The following is a 25,655-nucleotide window of genomic DNA, read 5'->3' as shown; positions in this document are numbered from 1 at the left end:
CTATTTTGTCTTCATTTTTGAAAGATATCTTTGCTAAGTATAGAATTCTACATGGACAGGTTTCTTTCTTCTTTTAGTACTTAAAATGTACTTTCCTACCTTCTGGCTTCAATTGTTTCTAATAAGAATTCTGTCATTCTTTGATTGTATATTGTCTTTTTAATTTTTTTTTTTCCTTTCTATGCTGGCAGGAGAATGAACTCCATTGGACCTTCGAGTCTGGAGATTGTTTCCTCTAATCCTTTTGGATGATGTTTTTCCTTAAGCTTGGGTAGTTTCCCTACATCCATGTGCTAATTTAGTATGTAGTTAACAACTTGAGTGGGACCTTCTACATATCTTCAAAGCAATGTCAAAGAGCAGATTCTCCAACATAGCATCCTCTCCAGCTTTCTTGATCACATTGGAACCCAGGATCTTTCTCTTTAACTTAGGAAGATTTCCAGACTTCACTTAGGTTCTTCATTTCTGTGCTGTGGCTTATAAATTCCCTAGGCAGCAAACTGGGGTAATTATAATTTTGTGTCTCCCTTCTCAGAGATGACGTAAATGTATAAAATCCATTTTTTGCATATATTGTTTAGTTTTTAAGTATTCTATGGGAAGGGTAAATTTGGTCCCCCAGGCCTACTTTTATTGAACATGTTTTCCCTGGTGAATAGAAACTTCTTGTAGTAGATACATTTTACTCCTGCTACCTATTTGCCTCTGGCTATTTTTACAAGTTAAACATATCCTTTGAGCATGTCCTCTGAAATCAGTTCTACCTCCTCTATATCTCCCATCTGAATTCCTTATGCCCCTATCACAACTAAATGTCTTCACTGAAAATTACAGTTCACTGAGTAATAAATCGTTACTGTAATCCCACCATCTTTACCAAGAATTTAGCTATGTAGTAGAGATCTGAGCTACTAAATGTTTGAGTAGCTAAGACAACAAGCCAAAATCAAAGTTATATATTTGCCTTTAATTATTTACTGAGATATTATAAGGAAGAGGCTGAAAAAGGGAAAGTGCCTACTTTCATATTCTATTTTTCTCTCATCAGCACTGACATGGGAGTTGTCTTAATATCAAGTGAGCTCCAAAAAAAAAAGTTTCCTTCCACTAGTTTTGTGTACCTTGAGCCTAAGACAAGAGCCAGGAGACGAAAAGCACAGAATCAGATTTTTTTTTAATATATATTTTTTAGTTGTAGTTGGTCACAATGCCTTTATTTTATTTATTTTTTTTTATGTGGTGCTGAGGATCAAACCCAGCGCCCCACATGTGCTAGAGGAGTGCTCTACCACTGAGCCACAACCCCAGCTCCCACACTGGGTCTTTAAAATGAGGAAAAGTGTTTTCAAGTTTATTGCAAGTTCTCTACTTCCCAAGTAGATCTGTGCAGAGGAACCCTCAGCCAAAGGGCAACCAGTAAAACAGCTTCCAAATGGAGAAAGGACATAGGCTAGGGACACAGATGTTTATAAGAGTATGTTGGCCAGGGAGTCTTGGGCACTTGCTCAGTGACCAAGTAACTCCCTTTCGATACTGCAGAACAGTGGCTATGTGCCAATTCTGGTTGTAGGAGGGCAGCTTTCCCCTATAAGGCACACCATTTAAAGTCTATGTAATTACCTATGGTCAGGCCTGAAAAAGTGCATATCCAAGTTAGCCAGAAGCTAGACAGACTCCTCCATCTTTCTTACAACTCCAAGAATATTCATAAATATCACTTATGGTGTTCATTACTGAAAAATTGAGGGCCTGTGTTTCAATTAAACAATACAAGAAATAAGCAAATGGGAAAACTCATTCATAAAATAAGCATCTATTTATTGCATATGGGTATGTGAGTTGGTTGAAACAGTTATTCCTGTTGCGTGTCGCATGTCATCTAGTTCAGCTCAGTCTAGTCTGTTAAAGTTAAGTTCGTTTCTCCACATTTCTGATTCTTGACCACAAAAGTGCAAGTGTATATATATACATACAGAGCCTTTTAGGCTTGGTTTTGGTACTGACATAATGTAACTTCCACCCACACAACTTTGGCTAAAGTAAGTCACCTTGCAAATTAGCAAAGACCTTAGCAATTTAGCAAGACCCTGTCTCAAAATTTTAAGAATTAGTAAGTAAGAAGGACCAGCAATATGGTTCAGTAATAAAGTACCCCTGGATTCAGTTCCCAGTACCAAAATAAATAAAGAAATAATAAAGGTGACAATATTTATGATACAACCTCAGTACCTTCTTAACACATGTCCATAACAATGTTCTGTTTTAAAAAATAAATGACGTAGAGAAAGTTCTGGAGGGAAAAGATATTGTCCAATAAAATTATACCAAATTTATCCCTTAAAAATAAGATAGTTGTAATATGTTCTCAAAAACATAGGCTCTAAGAAATACAACAGTTGTGATTCCTTCTTGAAGGAAAGAATACAGTCAATTATATCTGGTTAACCAAGAAAAAAATACATATACATATATGTGTGTGTGTGTAAATAATTCATTAAGCTAGGTGTGGAGGCACGTGCCTGTAATCCCAGTGGCTCAGGAAGCAGAGACAAGAGGATCGTGAGTTCAAAGCCAACCTCAGCAATGGTGAGGGCGTAAGCAATTAAGGGAGACCCTTGTGATAAATGTTTTTGTAAAAATACTGGCGTTTATCTTGCATAGCAATATTTTAATTTTAATGACCCTTGTAGAGAGCAGGTATGCCCTGTTCTGAGTTATTCCATGATGTACAAAATAGCAGTTTTCAGGCTGTGCCTAAATCTGAGTCACTCCATTTCATACAGCAATAGTTTGTCATCAGCTAGTTCATTTTGAGTTTAAGTGCTGAGGTAGAATGATTCTATACCTTGTTTATACAAGTAAACAACTACCATCTGCCTAGCAAAACCATAAGGCACAAACTGATAAATAAATTAATTGTGTTAATAAAGATGACTATTTGTGAATTTACTGAATTACTCACAAGCCCTGCATGAATGTATCAAAATCATAGTGGAAAAATCAGGTCTATGAGCTAATCAAACCAGACCATCAAATAAAGCAACCCTTTCACTCAAGGCCCATAAAAGGAGAAGTACCCTGAGACTGGACACAGCAACACACTGACCCTGTTACCTGGTATTTTCAAGAGCCTTTCCTAGGAAAATTTCCACAATGATGAACCTTGGAATCTTTGTCCTTGGGCTTTAGCAGAGTACAGCTTCTGCTGCCCTTGATGACCACTTGTAGTCTACTTCTAAGTGACACCTCAAGCTGATACTCTGAAGCTGTCATCCATGTGGACCTTGGAACTTAGAATTAAGTTCCTGAACTTTGACAGCTCTGCACCCTGAACAAGTTCTTTGGCTGGTTCTGAATTTTATCAACCACCTACAATAACAGCATTCATATCTGCTTTCTGCTTTTGCTCTCAGTTCAGCCTCCTAAAGCCCTGTGGCTGCCTTAACCCTTTCTTAGTCTTTCTATACATATATGTATGTATGTTTATGTATATGTGTGTGTGCATATATTTTTTTATGTGTGGGTATATGTGTGTATATTTGTCCAAAGTATAATCTGTGATTTGAGTGTTGCAGACATTGGAAATTAAGACTGGAATTAAAGAACCTGTAATTGTCTGGTTTATGACTACCAGGTAACCCACAAGTATTCAGTCAACTGCCATCAATAAATGTAGTGTGTAGTATGTGAATTTATTGCTATTAAATAAATTCTGACCCTGTGGAATGAAATAAACACATTTAGTCTCTGTTAATGACACTGTGTTTACAATACTCCTAAAACTGAAATACTTTAAAAAATATATGGTAGTTGTATCTTCTATATTTTTGTAACTTTTCTTGCTCAACATAGAGGGAGTTATACTATCTCTTGAATCAATGAAATATTTATCTAAAGTTCATTTACCTCTTTTTAAGTGAGTAGTCTTGGGAATTGAATCTAGCACTATACATATGCTAGACAAGTGCTCTACCATTAAGCTACATCTTCAGCCCTTTTTAAAATTTCTTTAAAATTTTGAGGTAGCGTCTCATTAAGTTATTCATGCTGGCCATCAACTTGTGATTCTCCCATCTCAGTCTTCCAAGTAGCTAGGATTATAGCCTTGTGCCACTGTGGCAACTCTCATTTGAATTCACCTCAGCTTCTTTCTATTTCATTCCAAATAAATATAATCAATTTAAGCCTTTTTGGGGGCTGGGGTTGTGGGCTCAGTGGTAGAACACTCACCTAGCATATGAGAGGCCCTGGGTTTGATCCTCAGCACCACATTAAAAATAAATAAAATGAAGGTTTTGTGTCCAATTACAACTAAAAAATAAATATTTAAAAATTTTAAGCCTTTTTTAAAAAGTACATAAATTATGGAATTCTTTTTAAATAATTAATTTATTATGTAAGCTATTTCTATATAACCATTAAGGGATGGCTGATAATATTAAAAATTTTGTTTATAATTGTTTAAGAACTAGGAGTTTCTTCTTTGCTTTATTCTTTATAACCTTTCTTATGCTTAAATATATATATCTGCATATTTTTTCAAAAACAATGTTGGGGGCTGGGGGTTGTGGCTCAATGGTAGACTGGGTACATCACATGTGTGAGGCACTGAGTTCAATTCTCAGTACTGCATATAAATAAATGAATAAAATAAAGGTCCACCAACAACTAAAAAATATTAAAAAGAAAAAACCAATGTCTTTATTTTTCAAAAAGTAAACCAAAGATAATACCTCGGAGACACCAGTATTTCAAGAGTAAATGGAAAAAAGCCCAGTGAAAGAGAGAGAAGATACAGACAAGAGCAGGAAAAATGCATGTTTCAGAAGACAAAAATTAAGTAAGCTTGAAATGTAATGAAATTTAAAGATATAAAACGGAAGGGTTCAGATACTGGTTTTCAAAAGTCAGTAGTGACCTAAGTAAGGGCAAGTGGAACAATAGGAATTGAGACAAAAGCAAGAAGAAGGATAAAGGAAAAGTAATTATTAAGTATAAACTGTCAACAACCAAAAGTACAATGGAAATAATGAGACTGCAGAAAATTAAATAATAATAAATCCTGTCATATCAATCTTATTTACTTTTTCTAATGAGTTACTGACTTTGTATGGTAAATATTGTTATTTATTTATTTATTTATTTACTTACTTACTTATTTGCTTTGGTACTGAGAATTAAACCATGGGGTACTTTATCACTGAGATATAATCCCAGTTATTTTTATTTATGTATTTTTAAAATATTGATAAAGGATCTTGCAAAATTGCTGAGCTTCTTGCTAACTTGCTTACATGGCCTAGAATATTCAGTCCTACCACCTCAGCCTCCCCAGTCAATGGGATTGCAGGCCTGTGCCACCATAGCCAGTTAATGCTTTTATCTTGATTAAGAATAATCTTACATTCAGAGCAATGATCATATTTCATATTATAGAATAATTTTAGGTTGTTGGTGAGAGAGATTGCACATTTTAAATTTTCCAAGTTTCGTTAAGTTTTCCAAGTTTCATTCTAGATCTAGATTTTGATTACAATAAAATAGATGCTATCTAAACGATCTTTTAAAAATGTAATGTCAAGTGAAAATATTTAGAAAATATTAACCCCACATCTTTTACAGAACAGTAAATAAACATAACTAAGAAAATCTTAACAATAAACAGTAAAAATGAGTACTTTTTCTCCTTATCAAATCTCTCCTACAAAGTTTTCATAAATTAAAAATCATACCACAGTGGGATTTTTAAGTATTCACTCTCTGATTTTCTTATAAGAGGAAAAATGTTAATGAGTTATCCATAAGTGGTAAAAAAGAAAGAAAGGGGTAGATTTTTTAGAAGAAACAAACTAAAACATGAAGAACTATGAAATTTAACAATGCTTCTGTTAAATATTTTCAGAGAAAAAATTGTACCTTCTCTTTTCTCTGCCATACATCTATTCAATTCTTGTATTGTTGCCTTATCAATAGATATATGTACTTTAAGTTCATCCAATTCTTCCTGAAGATTCATTCTATGAAAATTAAAGCAATGAATAATTACATAAATATATATGTTAAGGAATGCAAACAAATATCTGTAGCAAATAAATGTAATAAATATATTTGAAAATACATAAAATGGAAAATGGTAAAATAAAAGCAAAAAATATATTAATCATATCAACATCCTCAAAATTATAATTGATTTTTAATGAGAATCTAGAAAGCAAAATGCTTTAGTTAATCGATGGTAAATACCTAAAGTAGAGACTAATTTTTAAAAATCATGTACTGAACTGCTTAACCACTTTCTAATACAAAGATATGCTAGGTAAACTAGTACTAAACAGTGTTAGACTTCTCAGAAGATGATGTACAATCAATCAAAAAACACATAAAAAAATTCATCATCACCAGCAATTAGAGAAACGCAAATCAAAACCACTCTAAGATTTGATCTCACTCCAGTCAGAATGGCAGCTATTATGCATATAAACAATAATAAATGTTGGCGAGGATGTGGGGAAAAAAGGTTCACACATACACCGCTGGTGGGACTGCAAATTGGTGTAGCCAATATGGAAAGCAGTATGGAGATTTCTTGGAAAACTGGGAATGGAACCACCATTTGACCCAGCTGTCCCTCTCCTTGGTCTATATCCAAAGGACTTAAAAACAACATACTACAGGGACACAGCCACATCAATGTTTATAGCAGCAAAATTCACAATAGCTAAACTGTGGAACCAACCTAGATGCCCCCTCTAGTAGATAAATAAATAAAAATAAAATGTGGCATATATACACAATGAAATATTATTCAGGAATAAAAGAGAATAAAATCATGGCATTTGCAGGTAAGTGGATGGAGTTGGAGAAGACAATGCTAAGTGAATCCCCAAAAACCAAATATAAAATGTTTTCTTTGATATAAAGAGGCTGATTCATAATGGGATAGGGAGAGGAAGCATGGGAAGAATAGAGGAACTTTAGACAGGGCAGAGGGGTGGGAGAGAAAGAGAGGGGGCATGGGGTAATTAATGATGGTGGAATATGATGATCATTATTACACAAAGTAAATGTATGAAGACACAAATGGGTGTGAATATACTATGTATACAACCAGAGATATGAAAAATTGTGCTCTATATATGTAATAAGAATTATAATGCATTCTGCTGTCATATATAAATAAAAAATGAAATTAAAAAATAAAGTTAGAGAAAAATAAAACAGTCAAATTACAAAAAAATATTGAATCTTATAGTTTGATGTGTTAACTTACACATTTTTGTTCATACAGACATAAATACATATACATAAGGAGTTTAAAAAAATTTTAGATCCTATGATCATAGATTTTTTTTGTTTTTAAAAAATTTTATTGTGACATAATTATACTTAATGGTGGGACTCATTATGCCATATTTACATATGCACATAATATAATTTGATCAATCTCATCCCTAGTACCTTCCCTTCCCTTCCCTTTCTCCCTACTCCTACTCTGCTTGCTCTATTCTGATGATCTCCCTTCTATTGTTATTATTTTAATTAGTTTGTTTTAATTATATAGATAATTTGGATTCATTGTGGTATATCCATATATGGACATAGCATAATTTGGTATATTTCATCCCCCAGGACTTCTACAGGCCCTCCACTGGTCCCTCCCTCTTGATCTTCTTCCTCTACCATTGGTCTGTCTTCCCTCTGTTTTCATAATATCCCCTTTTTATTCCTTTTTGTTTTCCTTTCTCTCTAGCTTTCCCATATGAGGCAAAACATTCAACCTCTGACTTCTGAGTCTGATTTATTTCATTTAGCATGTTGTTCGCCAGGTCCATCCATTTACCTGCAAATGCCATTTGAGATTACCAATTGATAGGAGGAACACATACATAAGTACACATATACATTCAACACAGGATGATTTGGAGTAAGTTCCTCATTTGTTTAGATAACACTATGGACAATACCGAAGTAAGATGGCTCCTTCAAAGGAAAAGCAAATAAAATTTATCTCAACCCAATAAAGATTCAGAATATTTGAGAAACACTATCAAAATCCTTGAACTTATTGACTTTTTAAAACACTTCACTCAAAGAATAGCAAGATAAGATTTCTTTTCAAGTGCTGTGGAACATTCACCAAGTTAAGACAAATATACTAAATCACACATCAATTATAAATGAAACAAAGTCATCTAAATAGTGCAAAGCATCTTCTACAACCTCAATATAATTAAATTAAAAACCAATATCAGAAGGATGTCTAGAAAATCCCCTAATATTGGAAATTAAAGAACTTACTTCTCAGAAAGATTGACTGCTTGAGCAAACATAGTCAAGTTCCTGTAGCTTCTTAGACCCAACTGTGCATTTCCTTATAAAATCAAGTTTTAACAAACAACCCCACTAAGTCAGTTTTACTAACAACGTCTCTACTCATAATATCTTATCACCATCAATATCTGACTGTGTACCTCATCCTCCACTATTCCCCAGATGATGTCTGAATCCCTGGTCTATCTTTATGAAGATTCCAGTTAAGGCCATTTAGCCAGAGTCCCCTGATGCTTCCTTGGTAATTTTCCATCCACTGACTCTTACCCTGCTCTGGCTGTAAATTCTCACTTGCTCATGTAATGTTCAGAGTCAATCCCAATCAATCTCTCTCCACTACAGTAAAATTCTATGTATTCTATGGTGAGAGTCCTGAATGAATTCTTCTATACCATATTTTAATATGTTATCATGGAATAATTTTTTGATTAATACTTTTAAATATATCTCATGAAGATGACTCAAAAAGGAGTTAGAAAATACTCTGAACTTATAAAAAATGAAAAGAACATTTCAAAAATTGTTAGGTGCAGCTAACCCAATACTTAGATGGAAACACAAAATGTTAAATACTTATATTAGAAAAGAAAAAAGATCTACAATGATATAAGCTTCCAAAAGTGATTTGCTTATTTTTCTATAGAATCAACTATCCTTTTTAAAATTTATTCTCAATATATTCTGAATACTAATCCTTTGCTGGACATAAATAATGTAAACACCTTTTCTCACTCTGAAAGTTGCCTTTTAATTCATGTTGCCTTTCAAAGTTGCCTTTAATTCAATAGTATGTTTCAAGGAACAGAGGCTCTTGGTTTTAGTACTCCCCAATTTATCAATTTTTAGTTTGTGTTTACTGCATTTTGTGTTGTTTAAAAAAATCTTTGTGTACTACAGGGTCACAAAACTGTTCCATGTTTTATTGCTTGGCCCATTATATCTAGACATATAATCAGTATAGAATTTATTTTTGTTTTTGGTTTGAGGTAAAATATTTTATTAAATAGGATTTTTAAGTCAAATTTCTTAGGATTTCTAGCTATATATAAATCATGTAATATTTAGTTATTTCCATTTTCATTTGGTCATAGTGAACATACTTATATGTTGATATACAAGATTTTCCTCACTGTTTGTTACTAGAAGTAAAACTATTATATCTTTGAGCATATTATTAAACATATAGAAAGCATATTACAAACTTAAAAAATATAAAGAATAATATAACAAACATCATTATAACAACCAACTAGACTTAAAAACAACAACATTATGTCATATTTAAGTAATTACTTTTATTTCGCGAAAAAACAAAATGAACCAGGAATGGTGGCCCATGTCTATAATACCAGATGCTCGCTGGGCTGAAGCAGGAGGACTGCAAACTCAAGGCTACATTTGATGAGGTATGATGCTATTTTTTTTTAAGAACCCAGGGCAGGGGTTCTTAAAAAAAGAATAGCAATGGTAGAGGCTCAATGGTAGAGCGTTTACATAGCATGTGGGAGGTGCTGGGTTCAATCATTAGCATCACATAAAAATAAATAAATAAAATAAAGGGGTTTTTGTTTGTTTGTTTGTTTTGTTTTTTTAAAAAAGAACCCTGGGCAAGCAACTAATATACATTGAAAATATACTGTTAAAAAGCCTGAAGTGGTTTTTAGATAAACAAACTTATAGATAACCTATCTCAAAAGAAAAAGGGTTGTGGAGATGCAATGAAGTGGTAGAGCACTTGCCTAACATGAGCAGGCCCCGGGTTCAATCCCTGGTATTAGAATGAATGAAAGAATAAAAGAAAGAAAGAAAAATCAACCTGTAAGTAGTCTTACTCCGTTCAATATTTGACCTTCCTTCAATCTCTGGAAATAATCAATACCTTAAATCTGGTTTGTTTCTTTCTGGTCCATGCCTTAATATTATCTGTGGATGTATGTGTACAGATATGTATAACTATATTTTTGTTAATTTTTCATATAATTTTATGATTTAAACAAAATTATACTTTTTGTAGATGTATAATAATGTATGTACTATTATTCAACTTCTTTTAACTCAATATTTGTTTTTTAAGCATTTCCATTTTAATGCATATAAATCTACTTTATTTATGCGTGTTAGATGCAGTATTGTCTCACATTATTAATATACCACAGAGCATTTATGTTATCTAATGGATATTTAGATAATTTCTAATGCATCACTATTACAACACTATGGCAATAAATAGCCTTATTCATGTATAATGTTTTACTTCATTTAAAAAATCCTAAGAATCAATTTTGGAGTGATATTTTTCTTTTAAGAGTTTTTATATTTCCTAGATAGAAAAACACGGGGAGCACTATGTGTGTGTGACAGTGGTAGAGCACTTGCCTAGCATTCTGTAGATCCTGGGATAAAAACCCAGCACGGTGAAACAAACTAAAATATTAGGAAAATAATTTGCCTATAATCCTACATTTTTTAAAGTTTTATATTTTTATTTTTAAAAATTTGTTCTAATTAATTATGCATGACAATAGAATTCATTTTGAAACACTGTACACAAATGGAGCACAACTTCTCATTCCTCTGGGTGTACATGGTGCAGAGTCACACCAGTCATAAAATCATACATGTCTACAGGGTAATAATGTCCGTCACCTTCCTATCCCACACTCTCTTCCATCCTCTCACTCCCCTCTACCCAATCCAAAGTTCCTCAATCCCCCCATTCCCCATTATGGATCAGCATTTTCTTAACAGAGAAAAGATTTGGCCTTTGCTGTTTGGGGTTATTTTGCTTAGCATGATATTCTCCAGCTCCATCCATTTACCTGCAAATTCCATAATGTCATTTTTCTTTAAGGATGAGTAAAATTCCACTGTGTATATATACCACATTTTCTTTATCCATTCATCTCTTCAAAGGCATCTAGGCGTGTTCCATAATTTAGCTATTGTGACTTCAGCTGCTATAAACATTGATGTGGATCCATCACTGGACACTATGCTGATTTTAAGTTCTCTGGGTATAAACCAAAGAATGGGATAGCTGGGTCAAGTGATTCCATTTCATGTTATCAGAGGAATCTCCATATTGCTTTCCAGAGTGGTTGCATCAGTTGACACTCTGACCAACAAATACATGAGTGTACCTTGTCCCCCAAATCCTTGTCAACATTTATTGTTGCTTGTATTCTTGATAATTGCCATTCAGACTGGAGTGAGATGAAATCTTAAGAATACTTTTGATTTGCATTACTCTAATTGCTAGCAATGATGAACATTTTTTTCATACATTCATATATCATCTTCTGAGAAGTGTCTCTTCAGGTCCTTGGCCATTTTTTGATTGGGTTATTTGATTTTTGTGGTGCTTAGCTTTTTGAGTTCTTTATATACCCTAGAGATTAGTGCTCTCTGATGTGTGAGGAGTAAACATTTGCTCCCAGGGTATAGTCTCTCTGTTCACCTCACAGATTGTTTCTTTTGCTGAGAAGAAGATTTTTAGCTTGAATCCACCTCATTTATTGGTTCTTGATTTTAATTCTTATACTACAAGAGTCTTATTAAGGAAGTTGGGGCCTAATCCCACATGATGGAGATTAGAGCCTACTTTTTCTTCCATTAGACACAGAATCTCTGGTTTAATTCCTAGGTCCTTGATCCACTTTGAGTTGAGTTTTGTGCATGGTGAGAGGCAAAGGTTTAATTTCATTTTGTAGCATATGGATTTCCAGTTTTCCCAGCACCATTCGTTAAAGAGGCTATCTTTCTTCACTGTTGTTTTTGGCACCTTTGTCTAATATAAGATAATTATACTTTTGTGGGTTAGTCTCTGTGTCCTCTATTCTGTACCATTGGTCTACCAGTGTGTTTTGGTGCCAAACCATGCTGTTTTTGTTATTATTGCTCTGTAGTATAGTTTAAGGTCTGGTATAGTGATGCCACCTGCTTTACTCTTCCTGCTATGGATTGCTTTAGCCTTTCTGGGTCTCTTATTTTTCCAGATGAATTTCATGATTGCTTGTTCTATTTCTATGAGGAATGCCATTGGGATTTTGATTGAAATTGCATTAAATCTGTATAGTGCTTTAGGTAGTATGGTAATTTTGATAATATTAATTCTGCCTATCTAAGAACAATATAGATCTTTCGATCTTTGGTCTCCTTCGATTTCTTATGGAAGGTTGGTTCAACATATGGAAATCAATAAATGCAATTCATCATAGCAACAGACTCAAAAATAAGAATCATATCATCATCTCAACAGATGCAGAAAAAGCATTTGACAAAATACATCACTCCTTTATGTTCAAAACACTAGAAAAACTAAGTATAACAGGAACATATCTCAACATCATAAAGGCTATCCATAATAAGCCCCAGGCCAACATCATTCTAAATGGAGAAAAATTGAAGGCATTCCCTCTAAAAACTGGAACAAGACAAAGATGCCCTCTTTTACCACTTCTATTTAACATAGTTCTTGAAACACTGGCCAGAGCAATTAGATGAAAGAAATTAAAGGAATATGTATAGGAAAAGAAGAACTTAAATTAGCACTACTTGCTGACAATATGATTCTATACCTAGAAGACCCAAAAAGCTCCACCAGAAAACTTCTAGAACTAGTAAATGAATTCAGCAAAGTAGCAGGATATAAAGTCAACCTATAAATCAAAGTCATTTCTGTATATCAGTGACAAATATCTGAAAGGAAACTGAGGAAAACTATCCCATTTACAATAGTCTCAAAAAAAAAAAAACTTGGGAATCCAACTTAATGAAAGAGGTAAATGATCTATACAATGAAAATTATAGAACCCTAAAGAATTTCTATATTTTAGACAAATAAGGAGAAGGGCAGGAAAGAAAAAGATGGGAAAAAATAGAAAGAAAAGGGGAAAATACAACAATGGAAAAGCATAAAAGAGTTACATATTTATATTAATCACAGTTTTTAATCACACACTGGTGTGCTTCTGGATTACTCCTTGTGTCCTCCAAGAAACAGAAACTGTATTAGGCTGGGAGTCATGTGAGTTCTGCTCAATATTTCCAGCACTCAGCATATCAATTGAACTAATGAATAAAACCACAGGCAGTATATAAAGGGGCACTCTGATTCAGCAACATGCAACTTCATTATAAAAATCATAGTTTAAAAGCATTTTTCTCAATATAATTTACTAAGCTATAAGTTGACTTGTTTCCTAACTTTCATAAGTGACTGCTCAAAGTACATTCACAGGCCTGAAGCATTCTAGAGATACAAAAGATGAGTATAAGGGATTGAAGGTTTTAGAACTATAACGGCAAATACTTAAGGTTTTTGTTAATCTTGTTCTAAAACTTCACACTCTTACCTAGGGATACTTGATGAGTTTACCTCCCTGAACTCTAATTTTAATTTATGAATTTATCATTAATTCTAATCATGAAGTAATTGGGCTTCAAAACCTTATTTCCATAAGCCTTGAAATCCATTATCTATCCTTCAAACAGATCTTGATAAACAAAGTGTATAATTGTAAGTTCAATTTTATTTTGGAGTATTTATAGATCAGATATTACATCCTAAAAAGATCCCCAATTCAAAGAAAATTTTAAAAAATTTATTCTAATTAGTTGTATATGACAGTAGAATACATTTTGACAGTTGTACACAAATGGAGCACAACTTCTCCTTCCTGTGGCTGAACATGGTGTAGAGTTATACCAGTAGAGTAATCATACATGTAAATGGGTAATAACATCCGTCTCATTCTACCATGCTTCCCACTACCCTACATCCCCCTCCCTTCCCCTCACTCCCCTCTGCACAATCCAAAGTTCCTTCATTCTTCCCCATCCCATGCCCCCATTATAGAGAAAAACCACTGGCTCCTGAGTTAGAGCACTAATCTCCAGGATACATAAAGAACTCAAAAAACTTAACACCAAAAAACCAAATAACCAATCAATAAATAGGCTAAGGAACTGAATGGACACTTCCCAGAAGAAGAAATCCAATCCATCAACAACCGTATGAAAAAAATGTTCATCATCCTTAGCAATTAGAGAATGCAAATCAAAACTACTTTGATACTTCATCTCACACTAATCAGAATGGCAATTATCAAGAATACAAACAATAGTAAGTGTTGGTGAGGATGTGGGGAAAAAATACACTCATATACTGCTGGTGGGACTGCCAATTGTTACAATTACTCTGGAAAGCAGTATGGAGATTCCTCAGATAACTTGGAATGGATCCACCATTTGACCCAGTTATCCCACCCCTTAGTTTATACCCAAAGGACTTAAAATCAGCATACTACAGTGATACAGTGACATCATCTTTATAACAGCTCCATTCACAAGAGCTAAACTATAGAACTAACCTAGAGGCCCTTCAAGAGATGAATGGATAAAGAAAATGTGGTACATATACACAATGGAATATTACTCAGCCATAAAGAATAATGAAATTATGGCATTTTAAGGTGAATGGATGGAGACGGAGAATATTATGCTAAGCAAAATAAGTCAAACCCCAAAAACCTAAATGCCGAATATTTTCTCAAATTATATAATTCTTGATTAAAGTAATATCTTTGAGATTATATTCTGATTGCTCATGAATTAGGATACCCCATGCTCATTCTTGTTGGACTGTTTTATCAAGTACACATATGTTAAAATTTTCATTGTATTAATTAATCTTATTAATTTTTTTAAGAATCAACTCCTTTGTTGATGAACCTTTATTTTATTTATTTAGATGCAGTGCCAAAACTCGAACACAGTGCTTCACACATGCTAGGCCAGTGCTATGACATTTGAGCCACAACCCCAGCCCATCTTATTAATTCTTACATGTAATTTTATAGCCTATTTGTCATGTAAAAACATTAATAGGTAACTGGATATCACATGCAGAAATGGAAATTGGATCCCCTGCTTCACACCACATATAGAATTATCTCAAAGTTAAATAAAAGAGGGGGAAATGGCACATTGGAGGGAAGCACAATATCCCCAAGACTGAATTAAAACAACGATTCTATGGTAGCACACTGAGGCAGGAAGGTTGTGAGAAAACACCAGTAGGCAACTCATAGAGCTAGCAACCCTGGTGAAACCTAAAAAATACCAGTTTTTAGTATAGAAAATTAATTAATAAAAGAAAGACTAAGGGAACATTTGGCATGCAGTTGCTCAATGGGGGAGAGGAACTTCTAGCCAAAGAACTGAAAAAATTCTACCCAACAAGTTAAAGAAAAACAGGTACTGCTATCCAACAAACTCACAATCTGAAGAAAAAGTAAGTTCAAATATAGTGAGGTGAACTGGCATGGGAGAAAGTCCTGGCAGTCTCCAGCCAGCATAGATAGTAAAATTAGGCAAGCACAGGGAGCTTCAAAAGACTCTTTGGACTTTTCTGAGCAGTAGGACAGAAACCTCTTCAGTTTATGTTTGTTTTTAATTTTTCCTCTCACTTTTTTTTTTTTGTCTTGCTTTTATTGTACTTACTTTTTAAATTACCCAAGACAAAAAAGGCACATAGAGTTTATTTTTTGCTAGATCAATGGGTGTCCATGCCAAATGTCAGTCTGGTCACAGTAACGAAACTATAACACAGACTTGGGGGAAGATTAGGTCCGGGAACTGCAACTGCCAGTCTGCAAAACAGAATAAAATAAGGTTCCTCTTTTTTTTTTTTTTTTAACTTGACAGTCTGAATTTTAGGATAAGGAGCATGACTGATAGGGGGTGAAACTGGGACTGAGCAGGATTGAGTAGAAAGCAGTGGCTCCACAACAGCCTGCTGCAGGACAAGCCCCATCTCACCCATGTCCAGAATGGTTTGGAAGATAAACTGATAGGCATCACACACCTGTCCTCAGCACACTAACCGAGGCTCTTAGAATGATAGAAGTAATTTAGTCCAGATCAGGCTACAGGCTGCAGGAGTAACAGGACTAGCCAACCAGGATTACACTCCCACCCAAGGTCACAATAACAAAGCCATTTTGAGGGTGCAGTCTAGTCTAGAAGATTCAACCAAAGCTTCCTAAGTAGATAATGGCAAGAAAGCAGGAAACAGAGTTCATACAGATTCCTCTAAAAAAGTTGGTCAGTTTGGGTCAGAACTGAGGACAAACAACAAAATATTTGTGTCACACAAGCTTCAACATTGTAAGAAGATTCTAAACTCAAAAGCTCAGAAGGAAAAGTTTCTATTAAACGAAAAACTCCAATAAGGAAAAAAATAAATTTCTTTATGACTTATTGCATTAACTCCTAGATGTAAACTGATATCCAGTGTATTTCCATATGTAGTATTGTTTTTTCAGAGTTCTAAGTTTACATATGGTATCATTTAATAAGATCTTCTATGCATACCTCTTTACTTCTCTTATTTTTATTCCTTTTTCCTATCCTTTGTTCACTCTCATTTTAACTTGTCTCCCTTCCTTCTCCCACCCTTTTCCTTTTTCCTTTCCCTTTTTTATTTTCTTTTTTATCTCTTTTCCATTTCAGTTAGTATATTATCATTAATGCTTAATCTCTTTATCCTATTCTATATTATATTCACACACTTTTCTCTTTATTAAAGCTGTAAAAATTATTCATAATAACTTTTATAACATGTTGATATAATTTGCTCTTAAAGTTATCACTGTTCCTGGCAGTTACTCTCTCCTTTCAATGTGGTCCTGGTAGTTGAACTTAACACTCTGATTATACTGATCAAATGTGTGGAAGTTTGGATATATCCCAATTCAATATAGCACCCCACATAAAAGAGGAAGATGTGCAAATAAAGAACTTAAAAAAATGAGGCAACAAGCCAGAAAGAAGCTACCAAAACTTTACAACCTCCCAAAATAGAATCCACATATACAGAAGTAGATGAAATAATGAGCAAAGAATTCAAAAATTTGATTTTTAAAATGGTAATGAATTTTTAAAAATTAAGAAATGAACTAAGGAAGAAAATAAGGACATGAAAGAGCATTTTAGTACTGAGAGAATCAAACAGAAACCCTGGAAATGGAAGACTCAATAAATCAAATTAAAAACTCAATTGAAAGTCATATAAGAGATGAGATCAAGTAGAATACAGAATCTTAGAGGTAAAATACAAAGTGGCCTTTTTAAATATTTAGACATTAAGGAAATGAAAATAAACTATGTTCAGAACATACAAGAACTCTGAGATAACAATAGCAAAGCTTAAGAGAAAAAAAAATGAAGAATCATTGACATCAAGAAAAGAAAAAGAATAGGCTGACAAGGATAGCCTTTTCTTTCTTTTTGTTTTTATTTGTTCTTTACAGTTACACATGACAGTAGAATGTATTTTGACTTATTATACATGCACGGAGTATAACTTTCCATTCTTGTGGTTGTACATGATGTGGAGTTTCACTGATCATGTATTCATATATGAACATAGGAAAGTTATGTCCAATTCATTCTATTGTCTCTCCTATTCCCAACCTCCTTCCCTTCTCTTCATTCTCCTTTGTCCAGTCCAATGAACTTATTCTTCCTTCACCCCACCTTATTATGTGATAGCATCCACATATCAGAGAGAAATCTGACTTTGTGTTTTGGGGATTCTTTTATTTCATTTAGCATGACAATCTCCAGATCCATCCATTTACTGTCAAATGCCATAATTTCATTCTTCTTTATGGCTAAGTAATATTCCATTGTGTATATATACTGCATTTTCTTTATCCATTTATCTCTTGAAGGGTACCTAGGTTGGTTCCATAGCTTACCTATTGTGAATTGAGCTAATATAAACATGATATGGGTTCATTGTTATAATATGCTGATTTGAAGTCCTTTGGGTACATGTCAAGGAGTGGGATAACTGGGTTATATGATGGTTCCATACCAAGTTATATGAGGAATCTCTATACTTCTTTCCTGAGTGGTTATACCAATTTGCAGTTCCACCAACAATGTATGAGTGTATCTTTTCCCCACATCCTGGCCAACATTTATTATTATCACAGTGTAATTTTAATTTGTTTCTCTAATTGCTAGAGATGTTTTTCATATATTTATAGACTAATTGTATATGTTCTTCTGTGAAGTGTCTCTGTTGTTCCTTTGCCCATTTGTTGACTAGGTTTTTTGGTGTTGTGTTTTTGAGTTCTTTATATATTCTGGAGATTAATGCTGTACCTGAGGTGCAAGTGGCAAAGATTTTCTTCCTTCCTCCTGTAGGCTCTCTCTTCATATTCCTAAATATTTCCTTTGCTATGAAGAAGATTTTTAGTTTGATACCCATTTATTGGTACATGACTTTGTTTCTTGCACTTTAGGAGTCTTGTTGAGGAATTTTGTTCCTAAAGCTGACACGATAGAGATTTGGTCCTGCTTTTTCTTCTAGTAGGCACAGAGTCTCTGGCCTAGTGCCTAAGGTCCTTAAATAAATACCCTTTTCCAAGAAATGATAGCAAAACTTTTCAAACCTTGTGAATGAGATGCGGGCCACATAAGAAGGAATTTAGAACTGCAAGTACACAAAAATTTAAAAAAGAACCACTCCATGAGCTATCATAATTAAATTGCCAAATATCCAGCGTAAGTATAGAATTTTAAAACCCTCAAGAGAAAAGATGTCAGGTCACATTTAGAAGTAAACAAAGGAGGAAATGTCTGATTTCTCAACAGAAACCCTAAAAATCTTGCAGGACTTGGAACAATGTGTTTTAGGCCCGGAAAGAACATAACTGTCAAGCAAGATTGCTATATGCAATAAAGCTCTCATTCAGAATTCAAGAAATAAAAATCTTCCAAGATAAGCACTGTAAAAAGTAATTAAATCTGAAATATACCACAATGTGGATGAATCTTGAAATAAAAGAAGTAAAAGAAGCTAGACACAAAAGAGTATATATTGTATAATTCTATTTACTTGAACTATTTGGAATAGGTAAATCCCCAGAGGGATAAAAAAAAAATGTGGTGCCAAACAACTGGGCAAGGGGAAAATGGGGAGATGCGAATGACGACTTAATGGGTATGAGGTCTCCTTTGGCAGTGATGAAAATGCTTTGGAATTAAAGATCATGGATGCATAACATAGTGAATGCACAAATGTTACCGAATTGTATGCTTTAAAATAAAATTAACATGTAATTCATATAGTTCTAACAATTATCCAGAAATAAATTTGCTTTTCAAAATATGCCACCATTGGCAAATAGGCTTTTCTAAGAATTTTATTTCCCCCTTGTTAGAGAAATATAATTCCTATAATCTTTATTTTGACATAGCAAACAAAAAAAATTTTTTTTTATTGAGAAGACCAAGAGTCTCACTCTGCTAGGGGGAAAAAATGACTAAACTTTCCTAAGATAATATTCTAATTTTATTTCCTTAAGCAATTATTATTGAATTTTATAAAATATTCTTTGAAACTATGGCCTGAATATTTTTAACATTTACCCCAAAAGAGAAGAAAGTACTCCAATCTGTGCTAGGCCATTGATCAGAAGATTCATTAAAATAAAGACAACTATATCTAATTAAAATATACAGGGCAAAATTTTCCATTTCTCTAAAATCAAATTGAAGGGTTTTTTGTGTGTGTGAATTTTAAATACCTTTACCAATGACCCCAGCCCTAACTGCATCCACTGATGATTTTACTAATCAGGAAATTGTCAACTAGGAAAAATATCAGTAACTCTTATATAGTTATACTTATTTTTAGACATAAAACAAAAGTGAAAGCATGGATAGTTAAAAAAAAAAAGAATGTTTTAGTTCAAGTATGTTGTATAAAGAATTTAGACTTTAAGACTAAAAGATACAATAGGTTTTAAAATGAGGAGAACCATGCTTAGAATTGTTTGTTGCTTGTGTGTATGTGCTATTAATGGAACCCAAGATCTCGGGTATGCTAAGCACGTGCTACATGCCTAGTCCCTCAGAATTGTATTTTAAAAGATCACTTTGCAGAGTTGGATTTGAGAGGATAGGATAGTTGTAGGTATTCAAATTTTACTCTAGGAGATCAGGGAAGAAATAATGAGGGTTTGAATAAGGTATTAAGAATAAGATGAAAAGAAATAGATATATTCTAGAAGTACTGGTGGTGTGGAATGTTAAGACATATATGGGTTTTAATGAGGAGGTTGGAAAGAATGATAAAACAATTTTAGTACCCTAGATATCTTGTTTGAGCAAAAGTTATGGAGATGTAGAGTGCTAGATAAGGAGTAAATGTGTAGGAAAAGATCATGAATTTGTTGCAGACATGTTGTTATCTGGGTAAGACATCAAAGGGGAAACGTTTTATAGACATTTGGATATATTGAGCTAATTCAAAAACAGGGTTTTATGCTAGAATTGTAGATTTGAGAGTCAAATAACAACGAATGCTAACTTAAATCATTAGAATAGATGAAACTGTCTTAAAGAAAACAAAGACTGTCTACCACAATCCAAAAATACTTTATCAAAAAGTAGCTGATTTCTGGGGGAAGAGATGACAAAGGAGGATGTGAAGAAATGGCCAGAGATTCACAGAACAAAATCAGAAGATAATGGTGTCAGAGTTTTAATGGAAAAAAAATGTTTTAAAGAGAATAAGATCAGCCTTGTTAACAGCAATGAGAATTTGAAGATGTGAAGTATCTTTTGGTTAACTCCTGGTTATTGACTGATTTGCCTAGCTTTCTCTGCTCTAGATTTAATTATTCTTAACCAATAAGATTCTGTTTGTTGATTGCTATGAACCAATTTAAATTACATAAAAAATCATATATTGAAGCACGAATCCCTAATGTTATGGTGTTTGGAGATGGGGACTTTGAAAGGTAAATTGGATTATGTGGAGTCTTTGTGCTATTATGAGTGGCTTTTTGAGAAAGAGAGAGCAAACTCTCTGATTATGATAACAGAGAAAAGGTAGTCATCTACAAATCAAGAGACAGGCCATTCTGAAGGAATCTAATCCATCTGCACCTTGATCTTGGACCACTCAGCTTTCAGAACTGTGAGAAAAAAAATGTCTAATATTTAAATGACTCAAGTCTATGGCATTTAGTTTTAGCAGTCTGATCTGCTAAGGCATTAAAAAATTCACAGTTCTCAATTTTTTATTCCCCATGCATATACTGAATTGTCTATGTTTTCCTATAATATGGTTTAGAAATATTAGAGGTATACACTTTTATTTATTAAATAAATCATTATATCAGAACATGACAGGATAATGAAAAAAAAAACAATTAATTAGGGTTCAGTTATTGTATTCTTTGTTGCTACCACAATCACAATATGGATAAACGTCATAATGATAGTAACACTTGGACAAACATTTTATAAGTAGTTTATGTATAGAATTTTATGGTATACATAAATAGGTAACTGAAGGCTGAAGGAAAATAAGTATAACTTCTGAGAAAGGGCAATTAAATCGAGGATACAAAGATAAAAGATCTATTAATTAACCAAAGAATTTCTCTAAGACTAGAGTAGTTAAAGAGAAAATATAAATTTTATACCTTCCAGTAAATATGTAAGAATCAATAGAGGCAAAGAAAAATTTTATATATCTTAATTTTCATTTGTATATTTTATTATCATACATAAATAGGCATCACTTCTTAATTTTTGTGACCGCCCTAATTAAGGCTCTCATGATACAGATTTAAAGTATAACTTTAGCTAGTATCTCAGATATTAGTCTTTTCACATTCTACTTTATAACAGTAACTACCCTAAGTAATTATAATTATGCAATATTTATATTCCACTATATACTAAAGGAACAGATTGCCATAGTATATAGGATCTTATCAAGGTTCTTACATAGTCATTTAGCTCTGAGCTTGTAAGCAGTCAGTTCAAAGTGACATCATTTATCTTGAAACTTTGCTTCAGTTTTTTCCTACTCACAAACAGAAGAGAGCTTTCCCTGCTTAGTGTCACTACTATTCTCTTATTATTCTTATGACACTTTGCTTGTCTTCTTTGCTAAGTTGTACCCTGATAAAACAGGGTGACATATTATTTCTCTCTGTGGCACTGTGTCCAGCAGAGTGTCCAGCTGAGGAATTTTATACAGGCAATCGATTAGTTAAGGAGACAAAAATTACCAAATCATTGTAAATTGCTATTTCATTTGGTCAAGAATCCAAAGGACACATGATGAATGTCATCATACCTAGGATCACTAGCAGGGACATGTAATTGTGGTTGACAATGTGAGGTGTATGATTTGCTGGACTGGAAAAATGTAATTTCTTGCTGCCACTTTTATAGTTTTATATCACTATTCTGAAAGAATACACACTTCTTTTTTTTTCAAACAAACTTTCCCTATGTTGTCCATGCTAACTAACCTTAAACTCCTAGGCTCAAGCAATCCTCTCAGCCTCCCAAGTAGCTGGGACTACAGGTATGTGGCTTCATGCCTAGCCACAAATATTTTTATTCCAATGCAAAAATGTTAACACATATTTGACTCTGTAGGTTCCTAAGTCTAATTTAGCACTGGTATGACAACATGCTCAACTGAGCAAGAAAGCAGAGTATGTTCACTGGCATTTCTGAAAGCTTTTCTTGGTTCTTACAATCTAGTATACAAAGGGTGGTTTCATCTCACTAGGTTGTGGCAGGTAGATTTTGAAACCATTACACTTCAGTAAACCTCTGTATATTCAGCCCCTACTTTAGTGTCTGGCTCTAAATTATAGTGTTCTATTATTGAATGAATGAAAAATGATATGAATATACTAAGGAAGCCAGGCAACTTATTAGTTCATGGATTGTTAATTTCTTCATCTTTTATTAAAATATAGTTGAAATAATACATAGATGTATTTCATAAATCTAAATGAAGTACAGCAGGAACTATATTCCATGAAAAGTTTACAAGTCCTTAGAGTCCCATACTGAATAATAGTAACTAATACTTCTCACCATACTCAATAGTTGAAAAAAACTACAATGTCAGTCAGCAGCAGCTTCATTCTTTTTTTTTTTTTGAGAGAGACAGAGAGAGAGAGAGAGAGAGAGAGAGAGAGAGAGAGAATGTTTTTTAATATTTACTTTTTAGTTTTCGGCAGACACAACATCTTTGTTTGTACGTGGTGCTGAGGATCGAACCTGGGCCGCATGCATGCCAGGCGAGCGCGGTACCACTTGAGCCATATCCCCAGCCCAAAAGCAGCTTCATTCTTTATAATCATGTTTTGTAAAGTATATTGTTTAATTAGATTCTTGAAAATTTCACAGCTAACTCAACTTTTAGGTATATTTGGAAGCACAGTTAAAATGTGATTTAAAAGTAGTAGTAGCAGTATATCTTCTATTGTGGATTCTAGTCTTAAAAGATACTTAGGACAGCAGAAATCAAGTTCATATCATCCCTTAAAAACTCAAGGCTGAATGTTAAATTAAAGGGTAATATGTGACACAAAAATAAGACTTCTGAGTTTACAGAAAAACAAGTTGAAACTTCTGGTTCTTAACAAGAAAGAATAAATACATCTATTCCTACTAATTATATATATAAACCCTAAAAATAATATGTTAAAAAATATGACTCTAAAAGGGACAGGCAAGAACAATAGAGAAGGAATCTCGGGAGTAGAGAACAACACTAGAAGAATAACTCACAGTGATGAGTTTCCTGGGTTTACTTCATTTTTCACCCCAAATTAGGAACTAAAGAAATCCACAATCGGGCTGGGGTTGTGGCTCAGCAGTAGAGCGCTTGCCTAGCATGTGTGGGGCCCTGGGTTTGATCCTCAGCACCACATAAAAATAAATAAATAAAGGTATTGGGCACAACTAAAAATAAATAAATGAATAAATAAATAGATGGATAAATAAATAAATACAAGAAGCCCACAATCCAGAAATGCTAATGGACACAAACAAACAAATCCTCAAGGAAAGCTTGCTCTCTTTAGGGAAGGACCAGTAAAAAATCAGATAAGTCAGAAAGAAATCTTGTTGATCTACCCTAATCCATCCATAAACACTGGGAGAAAACAATTAGAAGTCCTGCACTCCACGTTAATGAAAACAGAATAAGAATTCTAGACCTCTACCTACAACAAGTAGAAACCTCTTCAGTCTCCCTTCAATGCACTATCAGCAAAAGTCAAATTAGGAGGTTAGATTCCCACCCCTTACTAATACTAATCAGGTGACCCTTATGATGTCATGAGTCATGATGCCATCAGCAGCATGTTAAAATAAAAGATTTAAATAAGATCAAGATTCTTAACATAATATTCCAAAGTGCAGGAGACAGTTTTTAAAATCACTCATCAAACCAAGAACCAGGAAAACCACAACTTCAACCTTAACAATAAAAAACAACTATAATTGTTTTAATAACTAACCATTTTTATTGGGCAATTGATTTGAAAAGACTCAATCAAAGAACAGAGACAGCAAATAAGCACATAAAAAGACAATCAATACCATTAATCATTAGGGAAATGCAAATTAAAATCACAATGGGCTACTACTACATACCTATTTATTTTTAAAAATTAGAGACAACATCAAGAGTTGACAAGGATTTGACAGGTTCTGATACAGTTCTACCTATAGTGATCATATGATCTAGCAATGCAACTCCTGAATATTTACCTTAAAGAATCAAAAAGTCATGCTCACACAAAACCTATGATAGCAGCTATATTCATAAATGCAAAATAAGTATACAAAAAACCCTGGAAATGACCTAAATGTTGTTCAATGGAAAAACAAACTGTAATAAACCTTTACAATGGAATACCATTTATCAATAAAAAGGAACAAACTGGATATACTAAACTGAATGAATCTCGAAGGCACTGTACTAAGCAAAAGAGGCCAGTCCTCTAAATGTTGGTTTATATGATTCTATGCATAGGACTCTGAAAAAGGCAAAGCTACAGGAAGGGAGAACAAATCAGTGGTTGTCAAGTGTAGGGATGGTAGAATGACTGGACTACAAAGTGGCAGAACAAGAAAAATGTTTCTGAAATATATTTGGCATCTTGATTGTGGTATTAGTTACTCAAGTGTTAAATGTGTTATAGTTGATAAAACTGCACAGTAAAAAAGCCAATTGTACTGAATATAAATTTGAGGGGGAAAAAAAGTGAAACAAAACATTCCTGCCCTCATCAGTATACAAACATCAATGAATAAAAGACTGAGGGTTTGCAAATATTGTTTGAACATACATTTTTATATGAATTTTATTTTTGACATCACATTTCATTAAGAATGTTTCATACTGAACATGTGGTTCATGAAGTAACTTGTAAGTAGAACATTTGTCTAATGTTTTCTCATTTCATTCACCA

At 33.5% G+C, this 25,655-nt stretch overlaps 1 protein-coding gene across 8 annotated transcripts in view; it reads right to left on the bottom strand.

Annotated features, from left to right (window-relative positions):
- The window catches only part of Cntln (centlein), a 314,434-nt gene that overhangs the window by 111,111 nt on the left and 177,668 nt on the right, over positions 1–25,655 (bottom strand). For all 8 annotated transcript variants that reach the window (XM_058586366.1, XM_058586368.1, XM_058586367.1 and 5 more), the window contains one exon: positions 5,920–6,020. In XM_058586366.1, coding sequence (XP_058442349.1) covers positions 5,920–6,020 — 101 coding nt within the window. The remainder of the gene's footprint in view (positions 1–5,919; positions 6,021–25,655) is intronic.

The sequence above is a fragment of the Marmota monax genome, unplaced genomic scaffold (assembly GCF_021218885.2).
Source record: "Marmota monax isolate L192 unplaced genomic scaffold, Marmota_monax_Labrador192_F-V1.1 WCK01_AAM20220418_F8-fsc00033, whole genome shotgun sequence".
NCBI lineage: Eukaryota > Metazoa > Chordata > Mammalia > Rodentia > Sciuridae > Marmota > Marmota monax.
This window is presented reverse-complemented; position numbering and strand designations above follow the sequence as displayed.